General features: G+C 38.3%; 1 protein-coding gene across 3 annotated transcripts in view; it reads left to right on the forward strand.

Annotated features, from left to right (window-relative positions):
* MYO5C (myosin VC) overlaps positions 1 to 12,949 on the forward strand; it is a 59,814-nt gene that overhangs the window by 22,642 nt on the left and 24,223 nt on the right. For all 3 annotated transcript variants that reach the window (XM_073303850.1, XM_073303851.1, XM_073303852.1), the window contains 14 exons: positions 176 to 273; positions 1,890 to 1,976; positions 2,059 to 2,170; positions 3,713 to 3,924; positions 4,436 to 4,601; positions 4,990 to 5,136; positions 6,038 to 6,202; positions 6,434 to 6,527; positions 7,113 to 7,176; positions 9,236 to 9,416; positions 10,274 to 10,367; positions 11,427 to 11,490; positions 11,605 to 11,685; positions 12,722 to 12,902. In XM_073303850.1, the coding sequence (XP_073159951.1) occupies positions 176 to 273; positions 1,890 to 1,976; positions 2,059 to 2,170; positions 3,713 to 3,924; positions 4,436 to 4,601; positions 4,990 to 5,136; positions 6,038 to 6,202; positions 6,434 to 6,527; positions 7,113 to 7,176; positions 9,236 to 9,416; positions 10,274 to 10,367; positions 11,427 to 11,490; positions 11,605 to 11,685; positions 12,722 to 12,902 (1,746 nt within the window). The remainder of the gene's footprint in view (positions 1 to 175; positions 274 to 1,889; positions 1,977 to 2,058; positions 2,171 to 3,712; positions 3,925 to 4,435; positions 4,602 to 4,989; positions 5,137 to 6,037; positions 6,203 to 6,433; positions 6,528 to 7,112; positions 7,177 to 9,235; positions 9,417 to 10,273; positions 10,368 to 11,426; positions 11,491 to 11,604; positions 11,686 to 12,721; positions 12,903 to 12,949) is intronic.

The raw sequence follows: 12,949 nt of genomic DNA on the forward strand, positions 1-12,949 counted from the left end.
AAAACATTCACGGTAAATAGTGCCAACATTTTAATTATCAGAACTCTGAGAGGACTGCTGTCTATATTTTTTGTCACAGTTTCCAGCTAGAGACTAACTCAGAATCAAAAGTCAAAGATGTATTATTTTGATAGGAACGTTAAATTAGCTAAATTGTTATCTTAATATTTTCTAGTTCCGCAGTTCTTTGTATTTACTTATGGAAACACTTAATGCAACCACTCCTCACTATGTACGATGCATAAAGCCAAATGATCAGAAGTTACCATTTGAGTGAGTACACTAGTGCTGTTGAAATACTATGTTAAGACTGAATATATGTTCTTATTTTCCAGATTAGCCAAGTATCAGTAAAGTGTTTTTATTAGCTGAAGTTTAGATACAGAATGTATTTTATTCCCGTAAAGATTACTAAAATAAAACAATTTAATATTTTTATATAAGCAATTAATGCTACACGATTCACCTGGTCATAGTTATTAAGACACTGGAAAATTTTCTGTTGAGTTAAAAGGTCTCAAGCCATGATTTATTTTTTTTGTTTCTTTGCTATAACATTTTTGGAGGGAACGCTGACCATTTTAGTTTTAAGTGGGTAGATAGTTTGTATGGGTGTGCTCGACCTTCTGTGACATGGATTAGTACAGTTGGGTTTCTGGGAGGAAAAGTCGCTACTTCATACTACCTATCCTTTTAACAAAAATATTTATAAAGGTGTTAGCTCTTTTCTGTGAATGTTCCTGCGTGCAACGTCAATCACATCCAAAATGTTTGCCTTCTTCCTAAAATACTTACAACACGCACCGAAATAGTTGTGAATAAGTAGAGCATTCTTAATGTTATGTGTCTGTCAAGTGTTTCAGAATTCTGAGAGCCAGCACTGCTACCAATCGCTTTGAAATTGGAGTAGACTTTAATCATAATAAGCACGCAACCATTAATGAGTTTCACATGCAGAGATACAGGAAAATCTCTTGGCTCAGAGATGTGATGTCTGTTAATAGTGCTGACAGATACATGCATTGACGAGGGAGATATACACACTAAGTCTGCCTTCGTGGTACCATATTACACAGCCACAAAGATCTGTTGTTCAGGAATTTGGCATTCTAAAGAGTGGTTAAATAGGCTTTGACCATATAAAACACTTTTTATTAAAGTTGCTAGTGAGAATTTACCCGTATGTATGTTATATATTGAGAATACTGACTGATTCTGTGCCATTTGATAATATACACTTTCAAATTTAGCACTGAAGGGAACAAAGCCTCTGTAAGAGAAAAATAAATGTACTGCTCATTTGTCTTTTGGGAGGAAGCCCTGAAGTTCAATTTCCATGTTTTTTTCCATACAAAGAATTTGGGTCAGACATAAGAGATCCTGAAAACTCCCTTGGGACCCTGAGTGCTTCAGGCATGAATAGAAATACAAAATTTAAATTTCTTCATTTGATCTAAATATTATCAAAGTAGTATTCATTCCATTAAATACCATTTTTATGAATAAATTCTGATACCAGAAATCCTAGAAATGAAATACATTGTTGTATAGCCAGATCTTGCAAACACTTGATCGGTGGGTACTAAGTACTATACTCAGTAGTGTTTGCAGGACTAGGCCCTTAATATAAAAGGTGTGTGTGGGGGGGGGGTATGTGTGTTTGTTTATAGAAAGAGAGAGAGAGAGTGTGTATGTGTGTGTAGGACATTATTATATAATTCAGAAATATTTAATACCTGCAATTTTGTTTTGCTGGTAAAGAACCTCTATACTAAACTGTGATCTCTCCAATTATGCATACAGGTACTAATCTTTGCAAGAAGTACAATGGTTATAAACATGGCATATAAAAACTGGAAGAAAATAATGTATAAGTTCTGTTCCCTTAGGTTTGACTCAAAAAGGGTGGTGCAACAACTGCGAGCATGTGGTGTTTTGGAAACTATTCGAATTAGCTCACAGAGCTATCCATCCAGGTACGTGACTACTCCTTTTTCTTGAATACATATATTTAGATCTGCTGAAATAATTTACATTCACCAATTTTTCATTTTATAGGTGGACTTACATTGAATTTTTCAGCCGTTACAGCATTCTCATGACGCAGCATGAACTTTCTTTAAGTGACAAGAAAAAGATTTGCAAGACTGTTTTGCAGAGGCTAATCCAGGTTAGCATTTCTGCTCTGTGCTGTCATCCGTTATAAATAAGGCTATGATTTAGTCACGGGTATTTTTAGTAAAAGTCATGGACAGGTCACAGGCAGTAAACAAAAATTCACGGCCTGTGACCTGTCCATGACTTATACTAGAAATACCCCTGACTAAATCTTAGCTGCTCCTGCGGCCCTAGGGCGCCGCTGCTTTGGTGAGAACGTGGGGGCTGACAGCTGGCCCCTGCTCTGGTGGCAGGGGAAGACTGCCCCTGGCCAGCTGCTGCTCCGAGGACCCTGGGGAACGCTGCTCCGACAGCCTCCGGGGCCACTCCCGGGACTGCTGCTCCGGGGTGGTCCCTGGGGCCAGCCGCCCTGGGCGCTGCTTGAGTGGCCCTGGGGCCAGCTGCCCAGGGCTGCCTGAGCAGTTGGCCCCAGGGCCACCCCAGCAGCAGCCGCTGCGGCTGGGGCCAGCTGCGGAAGTCACGGAGATTCCAGAAAGTCACGGAATCCGTGATCTCTGTGGCACACTTGCAGCTTTAAATATAAATACAAAGGATCCAATTCACAAAAGTATTTACTCTTTAAATATGAATGATGATTTAAATATTATTTATCTTATTATTAGATAGGTCATTTAATCAGCTGTGGAGTAGTGGATTGAGCACAGGGCCTCTGTTCTTTTCCACCGGCCAGTGATTCAGTGTGAGCAATTACTTAACCTCTCTGCACCTCTGATTCCCCATCTGTAGAAGGGGTATAATGATACTTTACCTATCTTAGTAAAGCATTTTAGGTCAATGAAAAGAAAGTGCTACATGCATGCTAAGTGGAATACAGTAAAGCGTAGTGCTGTTCTAATAATGTGTTATCTTGCAATCAAACTCTCTGAAGCCAAAGCTTTAATCCTAGCAAGTTCAGCTCAGCCTTCCATCCTCTTGAAGTGGATAATTGAGTTCCTTGCTGTTTACTGTATGTGGCTTCTTAAGACTTCCGAAAGTAGCCTACCTGCTCTAAACATTAAGGATCCCATGTCACGTTTTACACCAAGGCTATCCCTTGCTGAAAATATTTTTTTCCTTCTCTTCCATCATTCCTGTGTGATGTGTATTCACATTACACTAGTTACTTGTAGTCCTTCAGCTTAGAGGTGACTGAACTTCAGCTGAAGTATAAATACACAGGGCCAGAAACTGCCTTCAGTTACACCCAGAGTCAGTTAATGGTGTAACTGGGGGGAGAATTTTGGCCATAGTTTGTAAAGTGCTTTGAGATGTAATTGTATGAAAAGTGCTGTGTGACTACAAAATATATAAAACTGACCTTATGCAAATTCCTCAGTCTCTTTTAGCATTTAGATCCTTAATTTTTGAAGCAGAAAGATTGTGGAGTGAGCACAGAGCTCAAATATTTCCCCAAATCTATAGGGAGGCTGCTTGTCGTTAACTGTGTTTTTGACGTTTTGGCATAGCAAGGCTTCAGTTATTTGTGCCTGTCCCACTGCCCCCCAAAAAGGAGAAGATTGCAGATTATAAATAAACCTATGGTTTTCTTTTGCAGGATCCTAACCAGTATCAGTTTGGGAGAACAAAAATTTTCTTTAGAGCAGGACAGGTTGCTTATTTAGAAAAACTGCGGTCAGATAAACTGAGACAAGCATGCATTGTGATCCAAAAGAATGTTCGAAGCTGGCATCAACGGAAGAAATTCCTCCATATAAAACAAGCAGCTGTTACAATACAGCAGTACTTCCGTGGACAGCGGGCTGTACGGTACTTCATAATAAATCAGTTTGCTATGAGGGCACGTGTGAAGAGCTCAGACTCATGCCTGGCATATACATGCAAGTGTAAATATGGGGGAGAGTTTGATTAGCGCTCTGCACATGTGGGCTGAGCCTGACCGGACAACTGGGCTCTATGCCCACTTGGCATTTGAGTCACAATTTGGCTCTGTATGTTAGACTTGTTTTCAGGAATAGTCCAAATTAAAATGCTACTTAATGTGAATCTACCCCAGAGTAGGGAATACCCGTAATTTTAGACCCAAATTCACCTCCATCTGCTGTGACCTCACTTTTAGCATTTTAAATTACTCGTATTACAAATGTTGACTCATGAAACTGGGACTGTAGACATGTCATTTAGTTAAAAGTATTGGTTCCACATAATGATAGTCATCTTATCCTATTATTTCTTTTGGGTCCAACCTTTGGGACTTGAGAGGATGAGCACAAGGAGTCTAATATCAATTAAAAATAACTTTATTTTCTTTTTAATTAAGGCAAGCTATCACTGCTACAGCTCTAAAGCAAGCATGGGCTGCTATAGTTATTCAGAAGCACTGTCGGGGATATATTGTCCGTAAACTTTGCCAGCTCATCTGTGTGGCTGCTATAACAATCCAAGCTTATGTGCGAGGATTTCTAGCAAGGAAGAAATTCCAAAAGGTACAGCCATTTAAGAATTTGACCAAGATCCCAGTGTTTGGGAACTTTTGCTGTTATAAAATGATGGAGACAAATTCTAGTGATGCTTAATGCTGTATCTTTGACATGAGGTACTCTTGAATACTTCAGCATGTGGATGAAATGTTTATTACCTAATAATTTGAAGCAGGATCTATTGCACATTCACTTTACAATTTTTAAAATGTCGGAGGTGGTGTTCTTTGATTATTCCAATGGTTTGGATGTGCTATTCGAATGTGTTTCTATTTTAAGTGTTAGGATTTTAACATGGTTGTTTATCCCTGTAGATAGAATCACAGAACATCTGAACAGATGTTGGTTGATCCACCAAATAATTGTAGGAGTTTGTTGCTCTCTTGTTTTAAAGATGCTCAAGGAACACAAGGCTGTAATCCTTCAGAAACATGCCCGTGCTTGGCTTGCAAGACGCAGATTTCAGAATATTCGGCGATTTGTGTTGAATATTCAGCTTTCGTACAGAGTTCAGCGACTGCAGAAGAAACTAGAAGACCAGGTAGATGACAAGAATCCATTCATGTTTTCTATTAATTTTCTTTCAATGCATTTGTTTTATTGCGAGTCAATCACATGTGAATTAGACATTTATGCTAATAATATCATCTGCAGTTCATTAGACACGAAAAATTTGCATGAGGGGTATGGACCCTGATAAGGGCCTAAAACAACCACAAATTGTCTTCCCATGCAGGCACACTATTCTATATTTGTCCAGAGGGGCTTCCTTGTACTTTTTGAAGCATTTGGTACTGACCCCTCTTGATGATGGGATTCTGGACTAGACGGCCAATGGTTAGATCCGGTGTGGCAGTTCCTATGTATGCTGCAATTGTTCAGTCACTTCTCTTTGATCCTGTTCACGCTGGGATCAGAACCATATTAGCTGCAACTCTGTTTAGATGCATTTGCTGTTTTGTGGTTTCTACCATGGTTTTCTTTCAGGGACAATTTTTTGAGAGCCATATTAGCCAAACTGGTTTTATAATATGGCTTTAACCTCATTTTCAGACAGAATTTCCCTGGTTGTAGTGAACATGAATGAGCAAGGGGAGGGGTCAGGCAGTAGATTAGCTGTTTTCTCATAACTAAGGCAAGGTTAGGTGGTAAATTGTTTTTGTTGTCCAAGTATTACTTGATTCTGTTCTTGGAGGTCATTCTTTGCTAATACAGTGTCCAAACAGTTTTTAAAAATTGAGAGAACAAATATTCAATTATTAGAGATTTCCAATGAAAGACACAAAGTTGGGCTTTGGTAACTGATGGAGGGATAGAGCAGAACCTGTTGCAACTGTTTTGGGAGGGGAAATGTGTGTATTTCACTAATAATATAAGTTACTAAATAGAATGGAACAAAACTCTAATTTGGTTTCATTTTAACTTATGTTTACTCATTTTAGAACAAAGAAAATCATGGCTTACTGGAGAGGCTGACTCACCTGGCTTCGACTCATGCGAGTGACCTAGATTCAATCCAGAAACTTGAATTAGAGCTTGAAAAATTAGTGACACAAAAGAGAACCTCTGAGGAAAAAGGAAAGAAATATAAGGAGGACACGGAACAGGTTAATCTTCCTGTTCCTGGTGGTGGTCGCAATTTAAGATAATTTATTAATCTTTTAGCTACTGTGACAATGGGTTTATGTAGTGCCTGATCCTGAGGGTTGCTAAGCATCTGCAACTTCTAACAAAGTCTGCAATTTCCTTTAAACTGTAAGCCCTGGGTTTCAATGAAAGATTTTTTTTTTTTTGTTCATTTTTAATTTGTGTCTTTTATTAACTTCTTATGTTTGCAGAAACTCTCAAAACTTGAGAAACAGAATGCAGAACTGCAAGAACAAAAAACATTCTTAGAACAGAAGCTCCAAGAGGAAACTGAGGAAATGAAAGGTACAATAAGAAAGCAGATGTAGGGCAGTTTTGCAAAGTTGCAGTGGAGAACAGTGATAGAGCCAGCTCCTCAGCTGGTGTAAATAGGCATAGCTCTGTTGAAGTCTGTTTACTGTAGCTGGACATCTGGCCTTTAGTTACTCATCTCTGAAATGCTCTATTTAGGGTATGTAGTGCCCAGGCTCTTCATTCTAGAGTCTATGTAGGAACAGAAGCTTTCCTCTCTCCCTTGCCTCTTGTCTCTGAGGGAGCTCATAGCATTCCCTTCAAAACTCTTCTCTTTGCTTGATTCTTTTAGTATATTGCTCTTAAAAATCCAAATTCTCTTGAAAGGTTAGCACGTGGAATCAAAATCTGTAATTACATTTTAGAACCCATAGCATGTTGATTTGTCAGAACTTGCTTATGCTGTGGTTCTGCATCTCAGGATTAATGTGGTTACATGTGATAAGTTAATTCTAAACTAAACTGTCCAAAGAATTGCTTATTAAAACAAAAACTCATGTTCATGCTCTTAATTTTTAATTTACTCTAAATGTTCACTGTTACATGAAGAGCCTTCAAATATAATTTTTTTCCCCACAGACAAAATGGATGACCTCACAAAACAACTGTTTACCAACGTACAACAAGAAGAAAGACAAAGAATGTATGGAATTTAAGTTATTTTAAAACTACATTTTTCTTACTCTCTCTCTGCCTTTTTTTTTCTTTCTGAAAATGAATTATGCATGCATAAACACAAAAATCGTTCCGTTCTCCATGGCTATTGGGGTATATATTCGAATAGGAAACTAAAACATGTCAACAGAGGGAAGGTTAAAGACATCAGTCATGTGCCTGGGAAATTGTATGGTTTCCTTTGATCAATTTTGCTTTTACAATTTTCTGTTTTAATTCTCAAGCATATTTTTGAGAACTGAGAGGAGAGTCTGATCATAATGGTGCCTTTGGAAATGCACTGCAACCCACAGTGTCTGAGAATAGGCTGATGGTGACACCAGGCAGATTTTTTGTGACTTAGAGGGAAAAAGACAGAAAAGGGGGTTGACCTTAGGGAAATCAGACAATGTCATGCCCACAGCCAGCTCTTTCAGTTACACACACACACACACACACACACACACACACACACACACACACACACACACACACACACACACACACACACCAACATTTCAAAGAAATAAAGGGCATTTGCTTGAAAATACAGGACAAAGCTTAGTTTTAAGGCACGGGCCCTCACTACCCAAAGTGTTTCCATTTGTGTCACAAAACCACATAGTTCGTCCACATGTTATGAGCCTTTGTATGATTGTTGCTTGAAAACGTACCTTTTATCTTATAAGATGCTTCACAGTAGCTCCTAAATGTATATGATTTGTAGAACATTCAGCACAAAATAAGAGACATCCCTTAAAATACAGGGAAATGTGGTTACTCAACCTCTCCAAAAGTTGGAAACCCTGTGTCCTTCTCAAGTAAGAGAGTCTCCCGTCGACATTGCATAGTGCGGACCCCGCGGTAAGTCGATCTAAGCTACGTCGATTTTGAGTTACGGTATTCAAGTAACTCAAATTGCGTAGCTTAGATCGAATTTCCCATGTAGTGTAGACAAGGCCTGAGTGAAGACTGTCTCCACCACCTGGGTCTCACAGGGAGCTAGCAGGAAAGGCGAGGACACTTGCGCTATATTACTGGCTGGGGGTACGTCTATATAGGGAAAAAAGCCTGCAGCAGTGAGACCCTCCTCTGTCACAGGGTTTCAGGGCCCGGGCTTCAGCCCAAGTGGGAATGTCTACGCTGCTATTTTTAGTTCCATAACATAAGCCTGAGTCAGTTGACCTGGGCTCTGAAACTCACTGCTTTTTTTTTTTTTCTTTTTCAGTGTAGACTTTCCCTTAGACATAGGGGTTGTTCTGCCTTTGAGCCCTCTACCTCAGTCCCCATAGCCAGGTAGATGTAGGGAGGCCTGGGCACATTCCTGTCATCCTCTCATCAACGTTGCAGATGATTCTGAGAAGCTAGGCTGGGATTTTGAGAAGTGCTCAGCATTGGCCTACCTCTGCTCCTACTGAAGTCATTCAGAGCAAAGTTAGGCTGACACTGTGCACTTTTGGAAATCCCACCCATCTCATTTAGCTGTCCCACCCATCCCCCATTTTCTCTTGCCCAAGTTGTGGTGGAGGATTCCACCAAGTGTCTTCTGTGACACATACAAGAGAGAATATGTTCCATTATTCTTAGATACCTTTACTAACTTTCTGAAAATTAAAAGGTTAGGTTTTTTGCATTCCTGGTTATTAGGTCAGTAAGTGATATTAATAGTTGACAGTATTTCCCCTCTGTTTTCAGTCCCACCTAATATTTTTTACACCTTATACATTTTATGCTTTTTTCAGTTGAAGGGTGCACCTTGTCTGTCATTCCAGCTGGTCCTGTTTCAATGGATATATCTATATATGAACTGGAGGTGTAGTTTTTGACTCACATAGACATATGCATGCTAGCTTTGAATGAGCTAGTGCCCCAAAAACAGAATTGAAGCTGCAGTGACGTGGGCAGCAGAATATTCTGATAGTTTCAAGTGTAGACGTACCCATAGCCTTCAGTCTCCAAAACTGCAAATCAAATGAAAAAACAGAACAAAACACTTCTTCACCTGGGGATGGGTTTTTAAAAAGTGCTTTCTTTCTGATTCCTTGCAGAATACTTGAGAAAAAGTTCCAAAATGAGAAGCAAGACTATGAAAAAGAAATTGAGTCATTAAAGGGAGAAATTAAGACTCTCGAAGAAGAGAAAATTAAGCTGCAAGATCAAATTCAGGAAGAACATATCATTCAGGATGGCTTAAAACTGGAAGTAGGACACCTTCAAAAACAGGCAAAGGTAGGAGGAATGTTTAAGTAAACAAAACCAGGGATGGTCCAGTTTATTTTAGTCCCTATATACTGCAAATAGAGAATTTCAGTGCTTTATTGATGCTCCATCTTTTCTGTTTTGTTGTTTTATGTACAGTACATTTTAAAGCAAGCTGTGGTTAGTAAAAATCTGGTTGAGGCAATAGTGTATATTTACTGTTGGCTTCAATACACGTGTTAAAACCAGACAGACACAAAATTACTCTCATTTTCACAAGTGACAGCTGGTTAGTACATTTATTTGAGTATAAAATCTGAAAATTGCACTTCTCACAAACCCACTGCCAACTAAAAACAAAACAACAAAAAAACTGTATCTATTGTCCTGATGAAAGGAATATTTGTAACCTAATTCTGCCCTCAGAATAAGCGCAACTTAAAATGTAGCCAGTGAGAACTGTGCAAAAATATTGGAGGACTGAATTGGGCCTTAAACATTTGTCCATTAAAATATGTCAATCAACTTTTGGAAGAAGGTATTAATTCAGTAGGAGGACATTTCCTAAATATTATTTATTCCCTTTTATAAACAGAACCTGTTTGTGTGTGTTTAAAAACAGCAAAATATTCTTCGAGTCAAATATTGTAGCATAAACTATATATGCTGTGTCAGAATCTTACTATTAGGTTCTCTCATATAGGTGAATATTTGAGACCTTTTACTAGACTGATTTAAACAGAACACATTTTAAATCTTGTGGCATGTTGATCAAACCGTTGTTAATTATAATACTGTTTACAACTTAGTCAATATCTGGCCCATCTTAGTCACTCATTTTTATCTCATTGGACTCCATCTCATTCTGAAAAAATTGTCCAATTCAGATGATACCTGAATTGCAAAAGGAAATTGAACTGCTTCAGACACAGAAAATGGATGTGGAAAAGCAGGTCCAATCCCAGAAGCAAGAAATGAGAGGTAATTGACAACTATGTAATTCAGAGCATTTACAGACATTTACGATTCTGTTTTAATTGATTAAACTTATATATGTTTAGTTGTGTCGGTTTTTCTAGATATATTATAAAAGGTAAAAACACTCAGAGGTCAAAACTTCTCAGACAGACATTAAAAAACAAACAAACAAAAAACCAAATAAACCCCCTTGCCCAAACCCAGAATGAACTCCATTCCATCAGCCACATTATCTTCCACCAGAAAAAGCCTGAGGGAAAACAGGTGAGTATTGCTGCGTGCTGAATGAATACCAATACCAGGGACTCCTCACCAAGAACACTCAGTCCTCTCTCATTTAAACAACAGTGTTGTTAATTCAGATGTCTCAGATGATTGCCCTTGCTTTGGGATCACATGACAGAGGAGTTGGTCTCTCAGCCAGCCAGCACTCAACCCATTTACAGATCAAAAGTAACACCTTGAATTTAACTCAGAAATGAATAAGTAGCTAGTACAACTCACAGAGCACGAATATAATATGCTCTCTAGCACTGATTCAGCAAGGCATATGCCTAAAGCCCATGAGTAGTTGAAGGGATTGCTGGCATTCTTAAAGTTAGGCATGTGTTTCACCAGAGTCTGTGAGAAATGCTGAACTGGAGACTGTGAGAAATGTTGCTTAACAAGAGTGCTGCCACTGTCTGCACTCGCTGCAGAACCTAATAGCTTGAAGGTGCAGCTCCTGTGTAAATCATCTTGCGGTAAGCAAAGCATGAAATAGCTACGGTGTAGATAACTCCAGCAAGGTCCAAATTCGGAAGGAAAGGACATAACTTTCATATCAAGTGCACATAATAGACAGCATCCTTGGCACTTGTACCTACCTAGATATCCATAAAGAGATAGGGATAGAACGAAGTCTCTGGATTGCACTCCTTAGTTAAATTAAGTATATGTATCATCCACCAGCAAAGAAGTTGGCTGCTTTAGAAAGAGGCTGATGTGATTATTTGTATGACATTTTTATTCTGAAAATTTAAGGAGAAAATTCATTCTTTACATAATGATGTTTATTTTCAGAAAAGGTGTCGGAAGTTGCGCAACAATTTTTTGAGAGCTATGATGTTGAGGATGTAAGAAGCAGGTAAAATATATACATTTTTTTCTAGGCTTTTTAAAAATGTAGAACAATCATACTTTTAAGATATTTAATTTCTTCATCCATACACATTTTACATTGTCTTGCCTTGTATTTTAGGCTGTCCACAGAAGATTTGGAACATTTAAATGAAGATGGAGAACTTTGGTTTGCTTATGAGGGCCTGAAAAAAGCCACAAGGTTAGTTTTAATTATGTAATGTATTGTTCATAATTCTGGCCTGAGATTCATAGGATAAACTGTAAGGGGCAGTAATAAGGAAACTGGTCTTACAGTATCATACTGCAAGCATCATGTAACAAGTGAACAAACATTGCCTAATAGCGGAATAGTTTAGGGCTCAATCCAGCAAATCGCATTATTATGAAGTCAATGGGACAAATGCATGAATAAAAAATTACTCATGAATAAAACTTGCAGGATTGAGCATTATAAACATTAAGTAAGGATGGTGGTATTTTAATAGTGCAAGCATTGGAAACATATGGATATTTTTTAATAGCTAGAGAACTTTCCATGGAGATTCATGAGACTAATCTCCATAAATTTTAATGTTTTGATGAGCGACCCAATCTTTGAGTGGAGAGGCATGGACTGAAAGGAACAAAAAAGCTCGGACAGTCTTGGTGGATATATTGTGTACAAGAAAACTTTCTCTGAGCTTTGTTTTAAACCAATCATATAGCTTTTGTTTAGTACTGTACAGCTAGAAAAAGGAAATAATTTTGACCTTAGAAGCCTTTAAGAACCAGTGTTACTAATGAGATCCATTTAGTTTGGGCTAAAATCTCACTGCACATAATTTGGACGTTTTGTATTTTACAAGGTCCTTAATCCACCTGACATGGTTACTTTCTCTGATTTACATGTCTGCACATGGTGGTGTTTCTTTTAAGATTCTGAAGTTGTTAAATGAAATAAACAATACATTGCATGCATATCAGGAAAGATGAGATAACTGAATAGCTTTGAACTGTATAGGCATAAATTATAACATAAAACTGAAAACTATTTAGATTGAACCCTTGTCATGAGAAACAAAATGTGTGTGTTCTGGGAGCTCATAATTGGTCTGAATTCCTGGGGTGTTGAGGTTCTGGAGTTGTTTCAGCTCTGTGCCTTGTTTTCACACTGCTTTTGTCTTGACCCTGGGAGAAGGCATATTGCTGCCAAAGTTATACTCTGTCTGTAGCTTCCAATTTTTGTTTTTTAACAGAGTGTTGGAAAGCCAATTCCAGTCTCAGAAAGAGAACTATGAAAAAGAGATTGAAGCTTTGAACTTCAAAGTTGAACATCTTAGTGAAGAAATTATCCATTTACAAAAGTTGTTTAGGGAGGAAAATGACATAAATGACAGCATCCGACTTGAAGTTAGTAGACTAACATCGGAAAACATGGTAAGGTTCAAGTACTGCAGAGGTTAGTACTATCTTGTCGGACAGAA

Source organism: Lepidochelys kempii, chromosome 10 (genome assembly GCF_965140265.1).
Source record: "Lepidochelys kempii isolate rLepKem1 chromosome 10, rLepKem1.hap2, whole genome shotgun sequence".
Taxonomy (NCBI): Eukaryota; Metazoa; Chordata; order Testudines; family Cheloniidae; genus Lepidochelys; species Lepidochelys kempii.